This window comes from Hypanus sabinus, chromosome 17, assembly GCF_030144855.1.
Source record: "Hypanus sabinus isolate sHypSab1 chromosome 17, sHypSab1.hap1, whole genome shotgun sequence".
Lineage (NCBI taxonomy): Eukaryota > Metazoa > Chordata > Chondrichthyes > Myliobatiformes > Dasyatidae > Hypanus > Hypanus sabinus.
Genome location: NC_082722.1, coordinates 60,503,513 through 60,529,508, shown reverse-complemented (window position 1 = coordinate 60,529,508; position 25,996 = coordinate 60,503,513). Strand labels below are relative to the sequence as shown.

Genomic DNA, 25,996 nt, shown 5'->3' with positions numbered 1-25,996 from the left:
AGATGGCACCTGCATACAACACTCCTTCAGTTGATGTCTTCTAGATAGTTCATGAAACCATATATTTCACTTCTTTTATATCTGTTACGATTGTTTTTCATCTTTAATGTTATTCTGCAACTATTGGAGCCTGTGATTTGCAGCTTGGAGATCACTTGTCAGTCTCAGGGCTCTGCAGTCTCCGAGAGGATTCTGGGAGGCAGAGGTAGTGTGCTCGAATCTTGTGGTGAGCGGGCTGCGGGAAGGGTGTGAGCCAACGTTTGACTCCATTTCACTGATTAAGGCTTCCATGTTCACCGATTAAGATGGTGAGGGAGAATGAAACAAATGAAGGAAGTGAGCACCGGTTACCTGCCTTTCAATTGCTGGGGGGGGGGGGTGGGGGGTGGGTAGGGGGGTAGCTCTGCTACAGGGGAGAGAAGACTGCCTTTTGATTGCTGGGGGATCACTCTGTCAGAGAGGACAGACTGTCTTTTGATTGCTGGAGGATCACTCTGCTATCAGGGAGGGAAGAGGCTGCCACTCTGCCCTGAGAAGTTTACCCAGGTTTTCTGTGTTTTGGATATGGACTTGGACTGTGGACTTATTTTAGTCTTATAGTTTTTTATTCTCTGTGTTTTTGCCCGATCATTCTCATTTTTTGTGGGCAGGGGAGGGGGATTTGGGGGTCAATGTGCTTGTTCCGATTCTGATTGTGCTTCCTTTGTGCAGGGAGGGGGGATTGTGGGGGAGGGGTTGGGTTGTTGATCATGCTACAGTTCTTTTCTTGATTTTGTGGATATCAGGAGAAGAATTTCAGAGATGTGAACTTTGATATTAAACGAATGTGTGTGTGTGTGTGTGGGGGGGGGGGGTGTATGTATACCAAGTACTTTTGCACAGAACTATAATGAGGGAGATTGCAGGAAGAATTCTATTATTTTGTAGAAAGAGAAAGAGTTAAAGTCCCATGTCTGGAACCCTTTAATAGAGCTGAGGAAGAGAATCAGCTGCAGAGTAGTTGTTGAAATGCAATGGGTGAAACAGAATATTTCACTCAGGGTGAAGTAACATCGTAAGAGGAAATTAAAACCAAATTAAGCATTTTGCTCTCTATAAAATCAGTAGCTCATATTGTATAGTTTGTTATGTTGCTCCAGAGCCCCCCCCATCTGCAGTCTGTTGTGTCTCCATAATCCGTAGAATGGTGCTTTTCAACATTACTCTTTCCCGGGAGTAATGACAGGCTGCTTCACTCTATGGAATCAGTCGAGAACTGAACCAGTTTATTTAAGGAGCTTGAGATGTACACACGGAGACACAAGAGGATGCTGGTGCTGGGTTATTGAGCAGCAACCACGATGTCACAGGTCCGTTTACGACCCCCGTCCCAGGGCTGCTCGACCACTGAGTTCCTCCAGCAGATTCTTTACTGTTCTGTTGGAGTGGCGTGGCGGCTATAGCGTACTTGCTATGACAGCTCCGACCACTAGATGTGGTTTGATTCCTGCCTCGTCCTGTAAGAAGTTTTGGAGGCTCCTCTGAGCGCGTTGGTTTCCTCCCAGCGACTTGTCGTTGGGGTTATTGCATATTAAATTGGCATTGGAACCATAGTGTCACAAGCGGGCTGACTTATGCACAGTTCCCGGATTGTGACTGTTCTTGGCGCGAAATGACGCATTTCACTGTTTCTTTGATGTTTCGATATACGTGTGACAAATCTAATCTTCATCTTTGAATACGTACTCGACGCTGGAAGTACTCAGCAGGTCAGGCAGCATCCGTGAGAAAAGAGTAGCCAACGTTTCGGGCGGAGACCCTTCATCAGGAAGCCCAGTAATAGAGATAGGGGAGGGGGAAGGGCTAGAGGCGCCAGGTGGTGAACCAATCAGAGGAAGGATAAGGGGGGAGGGGATAAACATGAAAGAACTGTAGAGATAAAGGAGCAGAAAGTTGAAAGGGGAGAGAGGCAGAGAGGGACCTAGGATAGGGGAGGGGGGGAATTACTGGAAATTGGAGAATTCAATGTTCATACCACCAGGCTGGAGGCTACCCAGACGGTAGATGAGGTGTCGCTCCTCCAACCTGAGTTTGGCCTCATCATGGCAGTAGAGGAGGCCATGTATGGACATAGCTAGATGAGAGTGAGAGGGAGAGTTGAAGTGGGTGGCAACCGGGAGGTCCTGTCTATTGTGAGCTATTGTCTATTATTTTTGTGTTTTAATCTTTATCTTTTATCGGTGTCTTTATTTTGGCATGGACTTTGAATGATCTGATGGTGCACTGGCAACGCGGCTTACTTCTCAACTCTGCGCAGTGACAAACAGTCCGACCTGGAACCTTAACTGCTTCTCTTCCCACGAATGCTGCCTGTCTACCTGAGTATTCCCAGCAATTCCTGTTGTTATCTTAGATTTCCATCATCAGTTGTGTTGATTCTTGAATTTTACCTCTTGGCATTTCGCGCCTTTGCAAGAGAACTGGAATATTTTGTTCGCCGTTAAGAAAATGATAAGACGATCAATAGATTGGCCCGGGAATGTACATTCCGTATATTTTTCGTTCTCCATTGTAAACATGCGAAGAAACTCTGTCACTATTCAGGTGAAAATGAAAAGGTACATATCTCAAGTATTGAGAAGGCGCCACCCTCAGGGCTCCCGTTCCTTTCGCCAGTTCCCGGCCACTGCTGGCTCCATGCCCGTGATGGGCTGGTTCGTAACGGAATTTTAGCATTGCACAAATAGAAACCCTCGCATGGAAGTGATAAGGAGATGTCTCGGAGCTTTTTTTTGACTCGTATAACGACTTCCTTCGGGAGTAAGTGCATAAAGTTAAAAGGGATTGCAAGAGAGGGGTGTGTTTTTTTTAATGTCCCGTTTAATTACTGCTGCCACGTAGAGTTCTCGACTCCCCTTTGCTTCAGAGCTGGCTACCCACAGTGCACAAGCTCAAAGTTTAGTCTCTGACTGATTGTACACTGCTTAACGCTCGACTCCAGCTCCTTTCATTCGCACTCCAAACCCAGACTATGTACGCTTCAAGTAGGAATGCGTTTGGGGCTCGTTGACAGCGAGCAGCACTGTCTCTGCCCACCCTCCTACCCATGTGTCCCGGGACCCCAGTAAAATGGAAACAAGCGAAGAGGACATTCGCGCAACGGCACGATTGTTCTGAAGACTGCCCCCTACAACGAGACGGTATCGGCGTCATGCTTTGAATCGTTGCATTTTCGCGAAGACCGTGAAGGAGCGAACGCGTGTACAATCGATGCACAGGGAATGTCTTTGCTGATAATGAGCTTCGATTGTGGAAGTTTCGGACCCCAGTTCCCTGGAACTGGCAAGAGATGGTACCGTGGATTTTAGCATCGAGTTAAACTACTCCCAAAGTGACGGTAAGTTTTTTTTTACTGCTGAGTCCATTCTCCGCATGGTCTTTAGCTCAATGCGTTTGCTGTTAATTCATGACTAGAATCGGCCGCTACCAGCTCAGTGATGTTGTTAACTATCCTCCCTTTTCACCGGCTCCACAGAGAACTCGCCAGGTAGCCGAGTTTGAGGGGTTGTCACCAACATGACAGGGAGGAGAGAGGAGGCGACCGGCAGTTCCCAACAGTAATTTGCTCCTTTAGCCTTCCTTGACCTTGTTAATCAGTTATCCGAAACTGTCAGGCATTTTCGACTTGAAAAGCGTTCTTTATTGTTTACGAATCAGCGATCCAGTTACGGCCCAGTTGCATTTGAATCCGAGGGGTTTGAGAGATTAGGTCAAGCGGACCTGGCGTATTTTACTGTGGGTGTGATGAATGCCGGTACAAAGTTAGATTATTCCTTAACAAGCACACAATTCGCTAGTAAACTCCCTGCCATCAAAGGAAAGGGATGTGGGCACGGTAGGGATAATGAACGCTTACAACAATCAAGGCAGGTTGAAAAAGTTGCTGCCGTCCTTGCTGCTCATCGGAGTCGTGGAGCTCAGGGTTCGCGGAAGCCGGACATACATTAATGAAAGAAAAAGACAGAAAATGCTCAACAATTAACGCCTCAGGTCGGCGACCTTCTTTTCTACTGTAAGTCTATGCCAAAGGATGTTGTGTCTCCTCCTGAATAAGTACTTTGTTGTAAATATCTAGGTGTTGCGCTTTGGCTCTATTGATTTTAAAGGTACACGAAGTCTCCATTTAACCAACCCTCTTCTTTGTACGCAGATGACTTTGCCGCCCTCTGTAACGCACTGATATCACCATGCCCATCATTTCCCGAAGCAGCGACAACAACAGTAACCCGAGCGACTCGTCTTGTAGTTCCTTGAATCAGATTGCTCCCTTAATTCACGCCGAAACCGCCCCTGTCAAAGGAGCCTACTATCGACGGTCGGGAAGGATCCGCCGTGCGAATCAACTGACCCAAATAGACCAGAAGCAACACATCATCCTCAACGTGGGGGGTGCCAAGTATTTGGTGCCCTGGTTAACTTTGGACGAATTCCCACTTACAAGGCTTGGGAGATTAAAGTTTTGCCGCAACTATGACGAAATCGTGCAGATCTGCGACGATTATGACGAGTCCTCCAACGAGTATTTCTTTGATAGGAACCCGTGCGCTTTCCGCATGATCATCACCTTCATTTCTGCGGGCAAACTGCGGCTTTTGAGAGAGATGTGTGCCCTCTCCTTCCAAGAAGAGCTTGTTTACTGGGGGATAGAGGAGGCCAACTTGGAGACCTGTTGCCGCAGGAAACTCATTCGGAGAGTCCGAGAGGTGGCGAAGATCAGGAAAGGAGAGGAGGTTGAGGGGAAGGAGGAGGAAGTCGATGCTCTGGTTACGAACGGCAAATTGGGTTACTATATGGACAAACTGCGAGATATGGTGGAGAATCCTCATTCAGGACTGCCTGGGAAAGTGTTTGCCTGTCTTTCCATTTTATTTGTCACGATAACGGTAGTTAGTCTTTGCATTGGTACAATGCCAGATTTAAGGTCGGAAGAAGACCGGGTAAGTCCCCTTATTTAATATAATGCATTGTCATTATATTTGGACGTCCCATTAGTTTTTTATATCTGTGTAGAAAAACCTTATAAAACTATATGGTTGCAGTAGTTAACTTTTCGGTCACATAATAATGTAATTTCTATTAAATAGTTTACATCTTAGTGAAATCCCAATAAAGAAGTTATTTGGTCTTCTCAGAGAATCAAAGAACTTATAGCTTGGAAATATATTTGACATTCAGGGCAATTATAAGACATAGGAGCAGAATTAGGCCATTTGGCCCATCGAGTCTACTGGAGGGAAATTATAAGCCACCAACAGACTAACAAACGATCACTGCAATAGAACTTCCCTTGCCCCGAATTGGGTCAATTTGCACATATTTTCTCTGTGCAAATTGGGCATAAAAGCAGTTTCTGCATGTTAGACCATAATGAGTATGTGTAGCACCAATGCTGAAATTGACTGTTGTTAGAAATTGGCACTTGTGAAGGAGACCTATAATCTTGGTTACTGTCATCAAATTCCAGAAGCACATGGCTCAGGATCTGTGATTGGCATAGAACTAAAAGACCTACACTATCCCACGAATACCCTGCACTTGGCATCTCCCGGTTTCATTGTCTTATGGTTAGCACTGCAGAAAGTTAACGTGGTGTTCTAATCACAGCACTTATGCATTACTATGCATGCTATACCTGCAATCACTTGCACCTTGATCATTCTATGATTTGCAATAGCTTACGGACACTTAATGGGTATCAATTCATCCGATCCTGTGGCTGAGTGGTACAGTGCTGGATATTGACGAGGGAGAGTGGGTGCCTTGACACAATGCAGGTGCAGTCTTCTTCCTACACTGCATTTTCTATCATTTCCATGGCAAACATTTCAGTTGCTGTGTGTGACTGTCATGGACAGACTTCTTGACTTTGCACACTGAGCCAACTTCACTCACCTCAAAACTCAACTGACTTCATGACCTATTGACTCACGTTCAAGCACTCTACAACTTACATTCTCAATATTATTTACTCAACTTTGTTTATTATCGGCATGATTTGTGCTATTTTGCACACTGGATATTTGTCACAGTCTTTGTTACATATAGTTTTTCATAAACTCTATTGCATTTCGTTATTTTCCTGTAAATGCCTACAAGAAAACAAATATCTGGGCAGTATATAGTGACGTATAGAGTATGCACTTTGATAGTAACTTTACTTCAAACTTTGAACAGCAAGAATGGAAGTGTCACAGGACCTATCAGTAATGGAGGGTTATGGGCTCAGTGCGGGTCAGTGGGACTAGGTGAGAGTAAGCATTCGGCATGGACTAGAAGGGCCAAGATAGCCTGTTTCCGTGCTGTAATTGTTATATGGTTTATATGGAATCATGCTGTTCCCATTTCAATACATGAATCTGTACCAGAGCACCTCATCCCATTTCAGTACATGAATTTATGCCTTAATACCTCATCCTATCAGTACATGAACCTGGATCACAGTACTTTTTAAAACACATATATTTTTACCCAGAATGTCATTTTTTCCCCTGGAGATCAGATAGGACATGACCAGTACATGCGGCACAAGTTTAGTGCAGCAAAAGAGAGGAAAATCCAACTTTTAAGCACTAGTCTCTAACTCCACTTTAATAAGAATCCTTGCTTCTGAGTGAAATGAAGGCTGACATTGCAATGACTAATCCTGAGACTCAAACATCAAATGTAGTTGGATGCTTCAGTCCAGATGTGACAGCAATTTGCACTATGATCCACCCTCCACCACCCCCAGGGGCTGCAGGTCCTGAAGCTATGCCAGTGATCAGTTTTAAGTCTAATTTTCAGTGCTGCCTTTATGGAGTTTATATGTTCTCCCATAGTTGTCACCCATATCCAAAAGATATGCTACTTGTTAGATGAAGTGACAACTGTAAATTGCCCTCCTGGTAGGAGAGGAGACAAATGTTCATGGGCATGTGACTGAGAATAAATTACAAAGTAATAAGTGGGGCATTGGGATTAATGGGATTTCTCTAGTACCTGACAGAGACCTGATGGTCAGAAGGGCTTTCTCATGTACAATAAGGAAATATGAGAAATGAGAAAATGCAGTCCTGTCTGTCTACCCATCTCAATACTGCTTATAAATCTTTGTGTCTCAATTCTTTGTACAAGACCATATATAGGAATTTTTTTTTGGCTTTTGGAGGGTTTATGTTTTTAATAGGGATGGCAGAATGGAGATATGTCTCTACCCCCCACTAGCCTGCAGGTCACCCTTGGGCAAGGTGTAGCACCTGCTTAACCCCGCCCCCACTCTACCCGCTGATCAGCGTCACGTGAAGCCATGGGAGCATAGATGGATATTTGAGCAGCTATCATAAATCCTGGTTATGCTAGGCAGACAGGCTCTGAAGAGTTCTGATAATGGCCGGGGGTCACCTGTCTTGTAAAGACACTGTCCAGAAGAAGGCAATGGCAAAACACTTTTTCCAAGAACATTCATAGTCGTAAGACGTGGCACGTAATGATGATGACAATATTCTTAATAATATGGGGTGAATGGGTGGATATGTATGCACGAAGCCACCACTTTGCATTGGATGTCCTGTGCCCCTCCATCCAATACTTCCATCCTATACTTGTGCTTCATTACAACAGTGACTGCACATTATAAATGTTTCATTTGTTTGGAAACACTCTGGAATGTTCAAAGATTCATTTATTATTGAAGTATGTATGCTGTATATAATTCTGAGATTTTTCTTCTCCAGATAGTCATGAAACAATGGAAAAACCTTGGGAGTCAAAGAGAAACAGAGAAACAGCAGACCTACCCCTTTTAAACATACACACACACACACAATTATCTACCTCTCTCAAACTCTTCTCCACCTGCACAGAATGTAACAAGAACTTTGGAACAATAATCTCTTCTGTTTTTAAATATTTTCTTTTTCCGTCTTATTTCTAAATGTGCAAATGTTTCAACCAAACAAAATTAATGGTTGAAAGTAAAAGCTTCGCAAGTAAAAGCATTTCTAAATTCTAATAAAACTAAATATTTTAGTATGAAGATACCAAATTAGATATTTCTAGATAAATCTGTATTTCAAGGTAAAAGAGGGAAATTTGCACACAGAACTCAAACCCAACTTAATCATACATTAAACAGCCCAAGTAAGAGAAATTCAAGTTACAGCAGATTAATGGGCAAATATGATAACTTTAAATAAACCATTCTATTAAAGAATTTGGATTTTGAACACTCAGTCCAAACGGACTTCAGAATCAGTTCATTTATTTAAGATTTTCACCTTTGATCAAATCTGTCCCCCTTCAATCCTTTTCCAGATTAGTGCCCATCAGATTAAAATGGAAAGAGGTTTATCTGTGCTTAAGCTTGTGATGGAAGTTTCATTGAAATTGGCCAAACTGATTTCATTTTGGACTATTAACACTGAACAAAGATAGGAAAGCACACACAAAAGTGCTGGAGGAAATCAGCAGATCAGGCAGCATAAATGGAGAGGAATAAACAGTTAACGTTTTGGGCCAAGAACCTTCATTTGGACTCAGACAGAATGCTTTAATGTTATCTGCCCTTGACACATTTAACCTAAGAAAGATAGGTCCATGAGTACTGCCAGTTCTCATTCAGAACCAATTCTAGATATCCTAGATAAATGAGAATCATTATTGATTTCTAATGTATCTTAAGGTGTCTTCCTTCATGAGGAAACTACAGTATATCTAATAATCATAGCTCTGTCACAAATGTAGCAACAAGAAACAGCAGATGATGAAATCTGGAGCAAACACAAGATGCTGAGTAAACTCAGAGCATAAGATCCAGTTGAAAGGTCTCAACCTGAAACAACAGTTGTTTCTTTCGGTGCTGGATCCATTGAGTTCTTTCAGCAACTCGTCTTTTGCCTCACGCCACGTATAGGTTGGACAGGAAGTTCTGGTAAACAAATCAAAGACCAAACTTGACTACCTCCTCAAGGTAGTAGCATTATGACACATGCATGAGTAAGTGCATCTGTTTTTGGCATTTGTATTTTTCTGCTTTATGCAATTTTAGGCTTATTCAAGCTTCAGTTGTTAAGGTAGTGTTTCTTTTAAAGCTGGTTTATGGTTATCTTTGCATTAAAGGTACAGAATGTAATTTAGTACCACAACAGCAAATAGGAAGCAGTCTTAATGGTGAAATCATATTGTTGGTATAGATTTATTTCCCCTTCTGTTAATGAGGCAGAAAACACAACCCAATTAATTTTAATAATTGGAGTACATGCAAAGCTCTGAACACCAATCTTCAATAAATTATTTCAGCAAACTTAAAGTGCTGGCTAGCAGGCCAGATGGAAATACAAGAGACTGCAGATGCTGGAATCTGCAGCAACACTCAAAGAGATGGAGGAACTCAGCTGGTCAGGCAGCATCCATAGAGGGAAATAGACAATGGTGCTTCAGGTTGAGACCATTCATCAGAACTCAGTGGTTCAGGCAGCATCTATAGAGGGAAATTGAAAGTCAACATTATAAAGGGTCTTGACCCAAAATGTCAACTGTTCATATCCCTCCATAGATGCTGTCTAGGCCACTGAGTTCCTCTGGTGTATTGGCTAGTATGTCATTTCTTTTATAACGTTATAAATATCAGGAAAAAAATTAAGTTAATTTCATTTTCTCTGTATGTGGGACAAGTTAATATTAAAACCATGCAGAAGCATTAGGAACTCAGCGGTAGTACTCTTGGTTTAGATCAGAGATTTGGAACATCATACAGTAATGCATTACATAAACCTAACATAATATTAAAGTAATGAGGCACTGTATTCAGATTCATGTATTTACCACATGTACATTGAAACATACAGTGAAATGTGTTGTTTGCGTTAACAGCCAACACAATCTGAGGATGTGCTGGGGGCAGCCTGCAAGAGTTGCCCCACATTCTGGCGCTAAATAGCATGCCATCACGTGTAGCAGAACAACACAAGTTGCAGCAGCAACAACGTGAGAACAAAAGAAAGCAACAACAGTGAAACAATACCCATTTCCTTCTCTCCAACCTACTCACACATACAGACTGGCTTCCAAATTTAGGATAGGTCACCCTCTGGGCCTATGACCTCCATAGAAGTGTTAACTGTTGGCGAAGAAAATAAACCAAATTCTCATCTAACCTGGGTGGACATAAAACTTTTATAATGCTGTTTAAAGAAAAATAGGTTTGATATCCTGACCAATATTCTTTCCTCAATCAAACTATTTAATATATTATTCTAACATTTATTCTACTGACATTTGTTGGAACTATGTTTTATGCAAACAACATTTCCCTACAACTTTAATAACTGTTCTTCAGAAATGTTTTTTGACTGTTCGCCATTTTTGCATGACCTGAGATTATGAAAGGCACAATAGATAGAAGTGTTTTTGTCACCAGCCACACACACAAAGGCTTATACCAGCCCAGAGTCAACTGCCTACATATAACTAGAGAATAGCGAATGTAATATCTGTAAGCAGCCAAGAAACTATATACTAATGGTATCTCATTCTATAATTATCTACAAAGCTCACTGGAGCATCAAGGTATTCTGATCTGTTTTTGCCTGATGCCTTTAGAAATAAGTAGTTTACAGTATAGTCTCAAAATCACATTCTTTCTCATTTCATTGGGTTCCTGTATCATGTAGGTCCATCTGCGGAGAAGGCAGGAGGTGCATAGTGTTGGTATATTTTCATCAGTGTCTGACAATGCTACAGTGTGAAATGAATTACCAGAAAACTGCAGATACTTGCATTTGCACTGCTACTCTTTTCCTAAAGAAATACATGATGTGTTTTCTTAACAATATTTTTGTAAATTACAAAGCATATCAAATAGTGATTTTTGACTTTAAATTTGACTATATTTGTGGTCAGGTCTCATACTTGCACAATCATTCTTCGTTTAGTGAGACTTCCTGGAATTTAAAAAAAACAAAATTAAACTGACAGTCCAGAAGTTCTGAATATGGTAGAAACTTAAGGTATGATGGTATTCTAATGAATGAACATAATAGCTGCTGGTGGAATATAAGGGGAAAAAACAGCTAAAGAAAGAATTAATTTCTGGCATATTCATTGATCCATTGCATATTCAGTTTGTTTTTGCTTCAGAATTTTTTGGGAAATGTAGGTGATTGGACCTAGATATCAATACTTTTAATACTGAGCTATCTCAACCAAAACTTTTTTTCTCTATTCTCCTTCCACATATGCTTTCAATTGTCCTACCCTGACTCCTGGTCCACCAATGCCTTAATTTTAAAATGTCTAAATACCTCCACAGCCTCAACTCTCCCATTCTCTGTAATCCCTCTTGTGGTGCTTCAATTTTCAGGATAATCGCACTGATTGAATTCTACTGTCTTGAGTATCCCTCATTGTTCCATGACACACCATTGACTACCTAGTTCCTAAACCCTTGGAATTCCTTCACTAACCCATCCACCTCTCCACCTCCATTTCTTTGAGATCTTTCATGAAAGCTACCCAAGCTGCCTATGGAAATGTGGGTGGGATTAGGTATTAAATACTATTTGAAGTGGTTCTATAATCATCTTTGTCACTCAATAACATTAATTTTATATATATATATATATAACTTATTGTCATTAAATCTTTAGCTATGTACTGCTGCACCATTACATTAGTTCATAACTCATAATTTTCCAGATGCAATCTTTGCAACTGATTTCTCCTCTCAATGCAAGATTCCTAATTATTAACTTATCTCCCCCCGATCGTAACCTGAAAATATAGTATTAAATCATCTGTGCTTTAAATGGTCACTCTAAACAGTCTCCCAAGGCACATAAAATATCTTCTTCCATCTTTCCTCACATCTGTTTTACTGATGTAAAAATCATCCATATTGATTTTGTTCAGTAAAATGTCAGTGAGCAAAGCTAACATAAAATTCTTCCTCTGATACAGCACAGGTTTCTCTGTATGGGTCAACCTATTGATCAACCAATGTACATATTTAAATATGGGTGAAGAAAGTAACTGTTCAACTTGTTCCAATATCAAATTCACCATCTTGATATATAAAAAGAAACTCTCTCAACTTTTAGTTTACCACCGCAGCAGGGAGTTCATTTCATAAAATTCACTTTGTCTTATCAACAAAATTATAAATGCTTTATTTGCTCAATAGTACTGTATTGTAATTAGGAACAACCAGCTTTATCAGTTTTTTGACTAATATTCTGACTGTAAAAGGCCTTTACAGATTTTGCTCGTGGCTCATTACCAGTTGCACCTCGGGTTTTTTTTTGAAAGACAATCTTTTATGATTATCCTGTAAAACAATGAAAAATAGAATTGATTACTTGTGCATTATCTGAATGGGAACACTTTCTTTTAATTTGACAGCAAAGTAAATAAGCTTAGGGAGCAATATGCCAAATTAAGTTAAGGCAGAAACATAGAGCAAACAGCACAGAAGCTATTTTCACTTGTGTGTGGAAAGCAAAGCAAAAATTGTGAATGAGGTTATTTTACAACTGCACTTATTTCTGTAACTCAAAACAAAGGAACATGATTATTTTGAACGCAGATCTACTTAACCCATATTCTGGGTTGTGGTAATGTTATTTATTTTAAATTTAAGTTCCTTTCAGGTCTTCATGTGCTTTGTTAACCTTACTTTCCCAGTACATATCCATCTGACTTTTAAACCCAACAATCGATCGTACATTTATACTCTTCTGAGACAACATTTCCACAATTCTTTCCAGAAATTCTTTATGCATTCAGTTTAAAATGACTGATTTAAATTCTGAGATGTACAAATGCATTTTCATATCTCATTGATGTGCCTTTTAATAAAATTAATGTTCACAAGGTCTCCTAGTAGGATGAGATGCTTTGCTCCACTAAACTGATGGAATGTCAGCATTTGAATGTCTAGCAAGTGCCTCTTTCTAAAATGATAAATCAACAATCTGCAAAAATCTTTAAACCCTGCAGCACAAGCTCATGTCTGATTTACAGATGTATCTTCCAACATAATCCAAATTCTTAGCACCTGCTATATTAATAATTTTCCTTTATGTTCTGTCAGTAAATTCCAAATTCAACTTGTATGAATAAACAGCAGTCGAAATGCTCCAGAAAATGGGATTAATCTTTTGAATCTGTCATTCACAGCAAGACTCTTGCCTTTCAATAAGCAACTAATATGTTATGTTGACAGTATGCCAAAGCAGATTCCTTATATACAGTATCTGTTGTATAGCATGGCTGACAAGTTTAATCATTAAATATGCTGCACTGTCTGCATAGTGTACGTGTAATAGGATTTTCATTGAGCAGTTATTTAATCTGAGAAAATACTCATTTAACTTCCACATGTATCCTTTATCATTATGGACAATATCCCTCAAAAATGATTTTAATACAAGCCATGTAATACTGCTGAGATCCCTGCTGAGTTCCTCTCTTTCCAGGTACAACTTGAAACACAGTTGTTGTCTTTACCCCGTAATAATGAGGCATGCTATGTGAAATTCTAACTGTCACTAGTTCGACAGCACAACATCCACGTTGATTTCCAGTTGACAAAGTAGTTTGATTTCAACTGATTCTTAATCCATGCAGGTCAATTAGTTATTGTAAACCCCACAATCCTAAATCATCAGCCAAATATCAAGATATACTCACCATGTCACAGACATTAGTGAACTGGAATTCTTTATATGATAAAACCAGATTTCCAGTATTTTCAAACTAGTAACCTCACAATAAATTCTTGTTACTTTCCTTTGGATACTCACTGGTTTGGATTTTCTATTATTCATATAGCTAAGATACATTTCAGTCACCCACATGAATTCTTTCTTAGATTAATATATTAAAGTTGAAGAGAATTGAGTTAATTGTTAAACTTTATTTTAAACTTTAAAGTTATACAATATCATGTGTACTACTACAACCAGGATGAATGCAGTCTTTTTGCATTGTGTTATCCTGTGTAATTTAAACAATTCCCACGCAAGGTGAATGTAATACATCAATTTTTACTAATTATCTCAATAAAGGACTGGATAATGGATTTGCTACAGTGCAGTCTTGGCTTTATCATCACTCCACTGCATCAAGAAAGTGCGAGCGAAGAAAGAATCAAGCATTTCATGTTCATACATGGTCACCTCATTATAGGAAGTGTGTGGAAGTTTTAGAGGTGGTATCCAGGATATTTACCAGTATGCTGCCTGGATTAGAGAGCATGTCTTATGTGAGGAGATTGAGCGAGCTATGTTTTTTCTCTTTGGAGTGAAGGAAAATGAGAGGTGATTTGACAGAAATGTGCAAGATGACAAGGGGCATTGACAGGGTATATAGCCAGAAATTTTTCCAAGGGCAGAAATAGCTAATACCAAAGGGCATAATTTTAAGGTGACTTGAGGAAAGAATGGGGGATGTCAGTGGTAGTTTTTTAAGACAGAGACTGGTAAGTGCATGGAGTGCCCTGCCAGGGATGGTGGTAGAGGTAGATACATTAGGGACATTTAATAGCCTTGTTGACTGGTGCATGAATGAAAGAAAAATGGAGGTTATGCAAGAAGGAAGCATTAGATTGATCTTGGAGCAGGTTAGAACATCCATACAGTATCATAGGCTAAAAGGCCTGCGTAAGCTGCACTGTACAATGATCTAATATTAGCTAATTAGTGTATAATATATTCTTAAATCTTCTGCTATTTAATGGATGTATACTTCCAATTAGTATTTAATTAATTTCCCTTTACTATGCTGATATCTAACACTTCCATTAGGATATCTGAGAACTGATGAGAGAAGATTTAAGAGGTTGCCTTCTAATGACTAGCATCTTCACAGTAACCAGTAAATTTAGGTGATGTTAAACCTAGGACAAATCCCTGAGGAACTCCTTTTGTGATGTCTTAGGTTAAATGGTTCCTTGAAGTCATTTTGGTCCGCAGAATTCAGCTCTGTTGTCCAAGTTTCACCCAGAGATTTAGAGCTAAGTAATACCAGCAGAACCAGAACAAGCATTTATTGGTAAGTTAATGCCTCTAGGAGTACAGTCATCCTGCACAGAATCAGATTCTTTAGGCCACCAAGCTCTAAGCACCCAACGCAAATCCCACCTTTATCCTCTCCGTTTCAACTCAGCTCACCCGAGAACCTGTCATTCACCTGTACATTTGGGACAATTTACAAAGGCCAATCAACTTACAAGAAGGAAACACATGGTGTCACAGAGACAATGTGCGCAAGACAGCACCAGAGATAAGGGTGAACCTGAGTAAATGGACTGTGACATTACTGTGTCGCCCCAGGCTGGTTATGTCTCCAACTCTGTTGGCGATTAAGCATAGAATGATTGGTGGGAATTAGCAGGATTGGATTCATGCTTCTTTTTTGTGGACAGGAGCCAGCAAAGTGATGTCCTGCTTTGTCAGGGAGATGCCAGTTTACAGTTATATTGGATGAGCATGGTTAAAGATGCAACTAATTCTAAAACACAGCTCCCAAATGCTACAGTCAAAATATTAGCACTGCACAGTGTTTCCCGAGTATAACACACTCAGTGATGCCTTGATTTCACAAATCTGAAAAGTAAGCATGGCTGCAAATAGCAAGCCTTTCTTCAAATGCAAAATACTTAATATCCACCCAACATAACAGATTGGATCTTGGTTTAATGTTTCCCCAGAAGACTGCATGTGCCACATTTCCTCAGAATTGTTTTAGCACGGTCTACAGTTTGTGCTTATTTTCTGAACCCTTGCCTTTGATTTATCAACAAGAACAAGGGTCCAGAGGAAGTTCACAAGGATGATTCCAGGAATGAAACGGTTATCATACGAGAATTATTTGATGGCTGTGGGTCTGTACTCACTGGAGTTCAGAAGGATGAGGGGGGATCTCACTGAAACCTTTCAAATGTTAAAGACTAGACAGAGTAGATGTGGAAGGATGCTTCCCATGGTGGGAGAGTCTATGACAAGAGGGCACAGCCTCAGGATAGAGGGGTGCCCTTTCAAAACAGAGATGCTGAGTAATTTCATCAGCCAAAGGGTGGTGAATTTGTGGAATTTGTTGCCACATACAGCTGTGGAGGCCAGGTCATTGGGTGCATTTAAGGCAGAGATTGATAGGTTCTTGATTGGACTTGGCATCAAAGGGAGAAGGCTGGGAACTGGGGTTGAGGAGGGAAAAAAAAAGGATCAGCCATGATTGAATGGCGGAGCAGACTCGATGGGCCAGATGGCATAATTCTGCTCTTATATCAAATGGTCTTATGGTCTAATACCTTTGCAGTATCTGAACTTGAGTTTAGTAGGCAGATTTCCATATGACTTGCAAGCACTTCCACTATCCTCTAAACATTAATAATGGAATTCTTAATCAGTAATATTCAAGATAAATAAATGATTGCAAGATTTATTGGATATTAAGTGAAAAGGGAGCAGATCTTTGAATTAATGAAATCTGTAATCTGTGAGCTGCTGATTAGATATTCAAAGAATACATTTTTTATTACTAATTATGTGTATTTCCTTTTTTTTGGCATTTTGTCTGCAGGATAAATGTTCCCAGAGGTGCTATAACATGTTTATAATAGAAACCATCTGTGTAGCCTGGTTCTCCTTGGAGTTTGTGTTACGTTTTATCCAGGCACGAAGCAAGTGGCAGTTTCTGAGAGGACCTTTGAACATTATTGACATATTGGCAATTTTACCGTATTACATTTCGCTCTTGGTTGACAAAGGACCTGGAGATAGTTATAAATCTTCAGGAAGCAACATCTATTTGGAAAAATTGGGGCTGGTGCTCCGAATATTGCGGGCCTTGAGAATTCTGTATGTCATGCGACTTGCCAGGCACTCCCTGGGACTTCAGACATTGGGCCTCACTGTGCAGCGGAGCATTCGTGAGTTTGGACTCTTGCTTCTTTTCCTCTGCGTGTCTGTCACTCTATTTGCACCACTTGTGTACCTTGCAGAGAAGAAGACGGGAAAAGGAGGAGACTTCAGCAGTATTCCTGCATCCTATTGGTGGGCTATCATTTCTATGACAACAGTCGGATATGGTGACATGGTGCCTCAGAGTATTCCTGGGCAGGTGGTAGCTCTGAGCAGCATCCTCAGTGGGATCCTAATAATGGCATTTCCTGCAACTTCCATTTTCCATGCATTTTCCCGTGCATATGTTGAACTAAAACAAGAACAAGAGAGGGCCCAGGCCCGGTTGAAATGCATTGAAAAGGCAGCAAAGCACTCAGAGAATGAAGGCTTCCAAGACACAAACAATTGTTCCAATGAATTTATTGGCAAAGAGAAAAAAGTTTTCAATTACTTGTGATTTTATGGATTGATTCATTGTTGCTTCTTATTTGTGTTGAATTACAAAGAATGTATAGCACCACAAAAGGCCATTTGCCCAAGTAACCTCTGGTAGTGTTTATACTCCACACAAACCTTGTCTCATTCCATCTACCTCATGTCAGACTTACAGTATATCTTTCTATTCCCTTTTCTCTCCCGACCTTATCTACTTCCCTTCTGAACAAATCCAAGCCCGCTAATATTCCTAATGATAGTGATTTACTTATGCAAACCGGTTCCTCAGTAAAAAAAAAACAAATTCCTTATTTTCCTATAAATTCCTTATTTTGGTTTCTTCCTTGGGAAACACTAGGGGCAACATTAATTCTCAACACCGGGTCAGTTTTAGTGGGTTGAGAAATTAAAGTATAAAAGGAATTGAAACAGCAATGCAGTTTGTTTAAAACCTGCTCCTTCCTTGTTCAATAAAATGGCGGAAGAGGTAGGTGACCGATCCTTATCCTGGAAGAAGGCCATGTGATAAAAAGGCCCTTTGAAGAAACATTGTGCTTCTTTTTGTTTAAAGAAAAAAGCTACTTTTAACACGTTGGACAAAATTTCTGGGCCCTGACAGATAAGCAGAGGGCCAATCAAACAAGCCTAATGGATCTTGAGTAGGACCAAATGTTCTCAACAAGATTATCCTTACAACTGTACACTACTTGTTTGAACCCTTGATTGAGAACTATTTGTTTCTTACCTGAACACTGCCCCACCCCACAATAACAAGCTCCTCAAAATCAAAAGTGATTTCTCCTGTGGCCAAACTCCTCAGCCCTTCAACAAGAACTGAACATTGATTTCTTCTCCTTGTCATTCTCTCCAGCTTCCAGCACCTCACAATGACCAATTCCATCCTTAACTTACCAAACATATTTTCCAGCATAGTGACACACTTTCTCATCCACAGCACCAACTCCCATCCTTGGGATTTCTTCCTTGTCTGCTAAATAGTTTTGCCAAAAAATTATTCTCTTCTTCAGTTCCTCTACTGTGTGCTGAGCGCTCCCCCATCCAATGGATGTTTAATTAATCAGATAGGTTGCCAGCCAGAAAAATTGGGCAAATAATTTGAAAGACATCTTGCTGTTAGCAACAGAAATTCATCCTCTAGTGGCTCACATCATAACACCATGTGGCCACAATCCCTCTAACCTCAGCTCTCAGTAAGTGTAGCTGTATAAGTATCAAATCCATATCTTGAAAGATCAGAAGTAACAAGCCTGGGTGTTATCCTTGATTCAGATTTGAATTTTAATCCCACATAAAGAAATTGACCAGAGCAGCATTTCTAAACTTAAGAAATAAAGTTATGTCCATCTTTATCAAGTAATCTTTGTATTGAATAGACTGCAATACTGTGCAAAAGTCTCAGGTACACACACACACACACACACACACACACACACACACACACACACACTTCTGCAGAAATTTTATGTTTTGCACTGTACTGCTCCAAAAAAAACATGATATATGAGAGTGATGATAAACTTGATTCTGATATGGGTCTCTGTTGTGGACTGAGAATAGGAAGGGAGTAAGGATAGGGGAATCATGTTTGGAAAAAATGGAAAGGAAAGGGGAGAGGAGAGGGAGTGGAAAGCACCAGAGAGACATTTTGTAATGATCAATAAACCAATTGTTTGGAATCAAATGATCTTGCCCAGTGTCTCAGGGCTGGGTTTGTCTACATCCATACCTCTGCCCATACCTGGTACTCCTTCTCTGCAATCTGTCCCACTAACCTCCCTTGGCACTCCATCCTTGGCATTCCCAACATCCTATGCTCTCAGAAGGTTTACAAACTCGCTCTCTGGTTCATGTTGATAAATGCAGTACTGTGCAAACGTCTTATGTACCTGAGCTATATATACAGCAATATATTACAGCAATGCACTTTTTACTGGTCTTCCAAAGCAATCTATTCACAAACTTCAACTCATCCAGAAATGCTGCTGCTGGACTTTTAACTAAAACCAGGATGAGAAAGCATATCACTCCCATCCCAACTACAGTACTCTGCATTGACATCCTGTATCTTTCACAATTGATTTTAAAATTATCTTACTTGTTTTTAAAGCTTTCAATGGTCTTATAATCCTGCTCAAGCTCCCAGGTCTTGTCCTGCTGGTCTCTTAAGTTCAGACAATCTCCCTCAAAAGATAATTGACAGGTCAGCTTTTTTAAAAGACGCTCCTAAATTGTAGAACTTAATATTGAAAACTTTAAGGGATGTAGACACAGTTGACACTTCTAAATGCCACCAGCTCTACACCTATTTATTTAATCTTCCTTTTAACTAACATCATTTCATCTTTTATTTTCATGTTTGCACTTTATCCCATTGTAAAGCACTTTGAAATACATTACTTGTATGAAAACTGCTGTATAAATAACATTATTATTTCCCGCTCTTCTAACCCCTAACATTAACTTACTCCCCTCAACCCCACTCATTAGGGCTGCTCTCATGTCTAACGAAAATCTTCACAACTTGTTCAATCTTTCATGATAGTTGCAATCTCTTAGTTTGGTGTATTATTGTAAACATCTTCTTAAATGCCTGTATCTCCTTTCAATAGAATGGAGATAAAAAATGAGCAGATGTAAGTGTGCCCAGAACCTTAAGTGTTTAACTACCTTACTGCTTTTGAATTCTGCAAGAAATAAATGCCATTTCAAGGTTAACAGCTCTTAATTGCTTGGCTGACCTCCAATGCTGCCTTCAATTACTTTTCCCCCAAGATTTCTGGATCTTTTAACTGATTTGATATTTTACCTTCTGAGGGGCAGGCCATCTTTTTGTTTGTGCCATTACGACGCACCACCCCACATTTATCAGTTAAGGTCAATTTGCCACTGCCAGTCTATAGGCCTAATGCCATTTTGTGTCATGTTGCATTTTACAGAGGCCTGTAATTGGATTGCTTGTTTTTGGATTTAGTGGAAGTATTTTTTCTTGAATTGTAGATGACTCCTTTGATGACTTCCTGCTGCTTTCTGTCTCCTAGACTTTCAAGGTATTCTCTGTTTATTTTCTTTAATCTCATTCCCATTTCCTCACTGCTAGCTCTTTTTTAGTCTATCCTGACACTGTGTTCCATTTATGTCAATCTGAATCTTGAATCCTATGATGTTGTTATCACTACCACTGAGATGCTAGCTTATTCTAACTTGTGTTATCCGTTCTGCTTCATTAACCGTTATAATAGACCAAACTGAATCCCTTCTTGGTGGACATTTTATATTTTTAATGAGAAAGGCCTCGAGTACATCTGGTTTTTCTCACTATAAAGATAAAGATTAGCTTTATTTGTCACAGGTGCATCGAAACATCAAAACATACAGTGAAATATATTGTTTTTGTGCCTGTCTCATGTATGCTGAAGGATCGAAACATGCGACAAAGTTTTCTGTTTTTAATCAACACCGTCTGCAAGTGTCAACATAGCATGCCCACACCTCACTAACTCTAACTTGCACATCTTCTTGAAATATATAAAATTAGATGGCACTGAAATATGTGCATTAAAAATTCAGTTCTCTGCGAGTCAATGAATACTTTGTTTGTAGGGCAGAAATGGGAAATTTTAAATCAATGGAATTGTGAGTTTGAACGGGCGCCCATCATTATGGAGTGTTCAAAGGTGAACAGGTTTGTTTGGGGTCAGTGATTGGTGCAGTGGAGAGGATGGCTGTCAGAGTTTGTGGACGTGTGGTGGGGAAGAGGTCAGCAGGGGGTTGGATGCTAGTGGATGGTGATTGATGATAGGTTGGTGTCATGTTTCATTCAGGCCAACACAACAAAAGGTGGGAAGTTCAAGTGAAGCCAGCACGCTGGGAGAAGAGACCAGCCCCAAGGATTTGCAGATGAGATGTCAGCTGTTGTAATGTCCCTCAATGGTAGGTTCTCAATGCCAGCCCCTCTAAGAAATGTTAATGCAGATCTCACCACAGTTGTTGAGGAGCAAATAAAAAGACTCCTGGCAGATCAAGCAGCATCCATGGAGGTTAAGGGATAGCTGAAATTTCAGGCTGAGACCCCACATCAGAGGTGTCGAAGGGAGATAGCCAGTGTAACGAGGTGAGAGAGAGGGGTGAGGTCAGGGCTGGCGGGTGATGGGTGGAACCAGGTGAGTACAGAGATGATGGGGAGTTGGAGCTAGTGGGTTAAGGGGGTAGGCTGTAGTCAGGAGACAGTGGTTGGTGGGTGATACACAGAAAAAGATGTCAATAGACATTAGGTGCAGAAGTAGGCCATTCGGCCCTTTGAGCCAGCACCACCATTCAATGTGATTGTGGCTGATCATCCACAATCAGTACCCCGTTCTTGCCTTCTCCCCATATCCAATGAAGGTCAATGAACCCCCCTCACCCCCTCTCCCCCTCTTCCTCTCCCCACTGACATGTCAATGGAGGTTCTCGGTATTCCAGGTTGTTGTATATTAACCAGTGGTAAATCAAGGCGACTGGATTTGCTGTGTTGTCTAAAAGACATTTTGCCACTCGTCCGAGAGGCTTCTTCAACTGCTTGATACACAGAGGAAGAATGTATCTGCACACTGCACCGTACTGCTGCCCCAAAACAACAAATTTCATGACATATGTTGGTGCTAATAAACCTGATGCTGATTCTAATTCTGAAAAGGGACAGATGGAGCCAGGAGGGAGAAAGAGGAGGAAGGAGTGAGAGACAGAGGTCTAAACAAGGGGTTACCAATACTGGAAGCTGATCCCTAAAGGCCAGTTCTGCTTAAGCAGATGTATGAATGATATTAAGTCCTTGGTACCTTGGAGAGAGTTGTAGACATTGAGGCTATTGGAGCTGCTAGAGTGTAGATCAGATGAATGGAAGACCTAGAGTGAAATCAGACAGACCTTGTAATTTTCAGTCAAAATTCCACTTTCCTTTCCAGTCTATTTTTCATTGACAGTCAGCTGTGTAGTGTAAAAAAACACATAGTATGTAGTTTGTTTTTAAATAGGCATAACATGCCTACTAGGTTGTCATCTGTACAATTTACTCCTACTGCCCACTTCAGTCCTTGTTCTCTTTCCTTGCTTTCACTGTTTGGCTTCTTCCGCCTCTATAGTTGATGTGCCTTAATTCCAATTATATTTTAACTGCTGGATCCTGCCCACAAGCTGACTGTGCCTAATTCACTAAGTGCTGGAACTTACACAAATATGGTAAACAAAATTTCTGGACAAGGATGCTATGCTTTTCATACTGAATTTCATCAAAGGACTCAATTACTCTCTCTAGCTCTCTCTCTCTCCTTCTCTTTCTCCCCCTCCCCCTCTCCCTTCCTCTCCCTCTCTCATACATTTCTATTCTGTATGTGTGCTCCAATTTCACCACAGAATTTTTCCTGCCCTGCAGCAATTATGCAGACTTCCCTCAGTCTCATCAATTCTCCATCCTCCCCTGACTTCACTCTCATCATACTTGGGCAACAGATTCTACGTCCCTGTTCAAAACCAACCGACCACTGACTTTAACTCTAGACTCCATTCCATTGCCTCTTCTTTTGTCTTGATTCATGGGTTAAGTGAAGCACTATCCATTTTATTCATGTATCTATTCTGACTGATTAAACCATCATCATCCATTTCCATGCCTCCATTAGAATCTCTCTCCTTTGGTGAATGAGATTCTTCTTATCCAAGAACTGCAACCACATCAGGCCCTTAATGAAAACCTGGTACTCCCTGACCAGTCTGCTTGATAAAGACCTCACATTTGTCCTTTAGGGATCACGTGAGAAAGGAGACTGCCCTTTTGGAGGCATTGTCATTCAGTTTAATGATGCAGTCAAACTTCTGTCTGCTGGATATAAAAGACCCATGACATTTATTTGGATGAAGAGTGGGAAAGTTTTCTCTGATGACATGGCCAACATTTATTCATAATTCAACATTACTGAAGCAAATTATCTGGTTATTATCATTTGCTATTAGTGGGAGTTTAGTTTTCCATAATAGGTTTAAATATTTCCTATAATGCAGCAGAGCTACACTCAAAATCACTTGTGTAAATTGCTTCGGAACATCCCAAAAATGTATGGCAGCATTTTATAAATCATTTACAAAATTCTTTTCTCAATGGAATGAAAGGGGAAAACAGAACTTCTTATGTGACCCATTTAGTTCTATAAGCATTGGATAGGTATATTTATCCTTCATCTTTACTGTGGCTTAAAATTAAAACTGAATTTCAGATTGTAAGTGAATAAAATCACTTAACTATGCAGCACTGCACCGAACACAGATGGAATGCAGGACCAAAGGTGACCTTGGAGTCCTGGTGTAAAACAACTCCTGTTGCACTCTAACTGCATTCTGAAGCAATCCATCAGAACCATCCACTAAAAGCTGTAATTCTATCTGCGATTACTGAGAGAATGAGTACTTGAACTGGACCTTCCCCATTAGAACCAATTTGGTTCCACTTCGTTTTTCCGGATTACTTTCTTGCGAATGTGACCTCGGTTCCCAGGACTGTACTGTCATTAGATGCTTTGTCCATTGTTAGTATGCTCATTATCCTTCTTAGAAAAAGAGCTATGATAAAATAGTCTTTACAAAACATTTCTGCAGGAGCACCAGTGTAATTGCTCCAAATTAATACATAGTTCTCCCCTTTCCTATATTTACTGGCAGTGAATCAAAGCCAATTAATTTGCCAGCTCAACAACTGCCTTCAGAATTACTTTCCATCAAAGTAGATGATAATTTACAATTTACACAATGTTGCCTAATCAAGGTATCTCCAAGAGTTTGTAGCTATTCTTTATTAAATTAGGAGTTGATTTGAGTCATCAATTTCCATCTGTCATGTAAGAGGAAGTAATTAGTACTTTTAGCTCACTGGTGATTCACTGAGGCTCAATAATTTTTGCACAGAGCAAGATCAATGGGACTATGCCATTTATAGGCAGGAAACAAGGGCTTATTTTTGATGCTTAAGGCTCAAGGATCAGGATTAAGGATCAATCTTATGCCGCATATACATTTATATGTATTAGGAATTTTCCATGGTGTGTTGGCATGACATGCAACAAAAAACAATGTTTAACAATTATAAGTAATGAAGAATTATATAAAATTAAAGATATTAATACAGAATTAAATTACAGATATGGAATAAAATGTGCATAAATGCATAAATACCAGCATGTATATTTAACGTAAACAGTGCTTTGAAGTGTTTACTGAGTGACTGAGCTAATTGATCGAGGGGGCAGGGAGGGGCTAACTAGGATGAACTGACTGTGGGAAGAATCTTTTAAGATGGCGTGAAGTTTTTGTTTTAATAGCCCAAAATCACTTTCCAGAAGGGAGTTTTTTTTGGGAAAAGACAGTTTGCAGGGTGGGTAAGTGAAGTAAAATCATGCCAGGAGTTGTTTGAAAATGCCGCTCTTGATCACAATGGGCATGTTTAACGTTCAGCAAAAGTGCCAACTATTGATGTCTTGGCATGGTAAAGAAAGGATTTCAGCGTCATTATTTCTTGAGAACAGGAACAGTTGTCAACGCATTCCACAGCTAGAAACGGCATTATCATAATGATTACTTCATGGCATCGTGGCTTGCGTTAATTACAGCCGTACAGTGCTGTCATTCATTCGTTGCTAGCTCAACAAATCTGCTTGGCACTGGAAAGAAATCATTAATGTAATGTTAACAATGCTATTAAGTACCACAGGGAGATGAAGTGTTTAAAAACATAGGAGCAGCAATTAATATTGAATAATAAAAGAACCTTTGTTGTGTTTGCTTCTAGAACCTTCTCTTAGCAGGATCAATGGCATGCAGAGGAAATTTACTGACTCCAGCCATCTAACCCTGGCCTTGCCACCCTTACTGCTGCCCCTTTCCCACATCCCAATGTTGTTTATAACCTCCGGCTGGTATGTCTGGTCTGTTTGGCATGGATTTTGCAGATGCGCTCTCATCTTTCAGAGACCCTTCGTGTCCCTCCCCCCCAAAACAATGACCTTACATGAGGTCAGTGGCTGCTGACAGTGAGCCCAAAGGGATATCCATACTCCGAAGTATAATCCAAGCACAGTATAATAATTTTGCCTTGGGAAATTTCAATGAACATCAAATTTGCCTCTTTTGATTAATTTGGACAAAAGAAAGTGGATGCTGGCAGGACCAGCAGACCGAAATTATGGATCTGTTGGCAACTAGTTGTTTTCTGGAACATGCAGCATATTTTTAAATCACAGCAAATGCAAGTGGAATTGGAAAAGAGAACTGTATATGAAAATTGATTCTAAAGTTCCAACTCCCAACTCATGTTTGTCAACTAGATAAAGAGAATAATATTTAATGTCACCTCATAATAAAGGGGACTTTGTAGCCACTGAGGAAGAGTACAATAGTAATTGGTTTATCTCTTACTGCAAAAAGAAGATTGCTTGAGAGTATGATATAGAGGGACAAAGTATCCCAAGCAGTAATTTATAAAAACAATTACTTATTGTTACTATAAAAATGTCAAGACAAAGCAAATTGATTTCAGAACATTACGAGGAGTAAAATTTCCCAATCTCCCACATGAATACAGTGCTGTGCACACTTTT

The 25,996-nt window shown here is 40.2% G+C and overlaps 1 protein-coding gene across 3 annotated transcripts; it reads left to right on the top strand.

Annotated features, from left to right (window-relative positions):
• Positions 1–1,026: 1,026 nt before the first annotated feature.
• On the top strand, positions 1,027–24,472 carry kcng4a (potassium voltage-gated channel, subfamily G, member 4a). Of its 3 annotated transcripts, XM_059993160.1 has the most exons (4): positions 1,027–1,748; positions 2,297–3,376; positions 4,190–4,976; positions 16,597–24,472. In XM_059993160.1, exons 3-4 carry the CDS (start codon positions 4,227–4,229, stop codon positions 17,374–17,376), a joined length of 1,530 nt encoding a protein of 509 aa, XP_059849143.1. In that variant the 5' UTR covers positions 1,027–1,748; positions 2,297–3,376; positions 4,190–4,226; the 3' UTR covers positions 17,377–24,472. The 3 variants fall into 3 exon arrangements, with proteins under 3 accessions (XP_059849143.1, XP_059849141.1, XP_059849144.1); XM_059993158.1 differs by having other exon boundaries at positions 1,027–3,376; XM_059993161.1 differs by lacking the exons at positions 1,027–1,748; positions 2,297–3,376 and adding an exon at positions 3,897–4,051.
• Positions 24,473–25,996: the final 1,524 nt, after the last annotated feature.

What these genes read in the sequence shown, in the direction of transcription:
- kcng4a (XM_059993160.1), top strand. Translation starts at nt 4,227, where the DNA reads ATGCCCATCATTTCCCGAAGCAGCGACAACAACAGTAACCCGAGCGAC. An exon ending in TAAGGTCGGAAGAAGACCGG is followed by an intron (nt 4,977 to 16,596) that starts GTAAGTCCCCTT and finishes TTTTGTCTGCAG; the next exon opens with GATAAATGTTCCCAGAGGTG.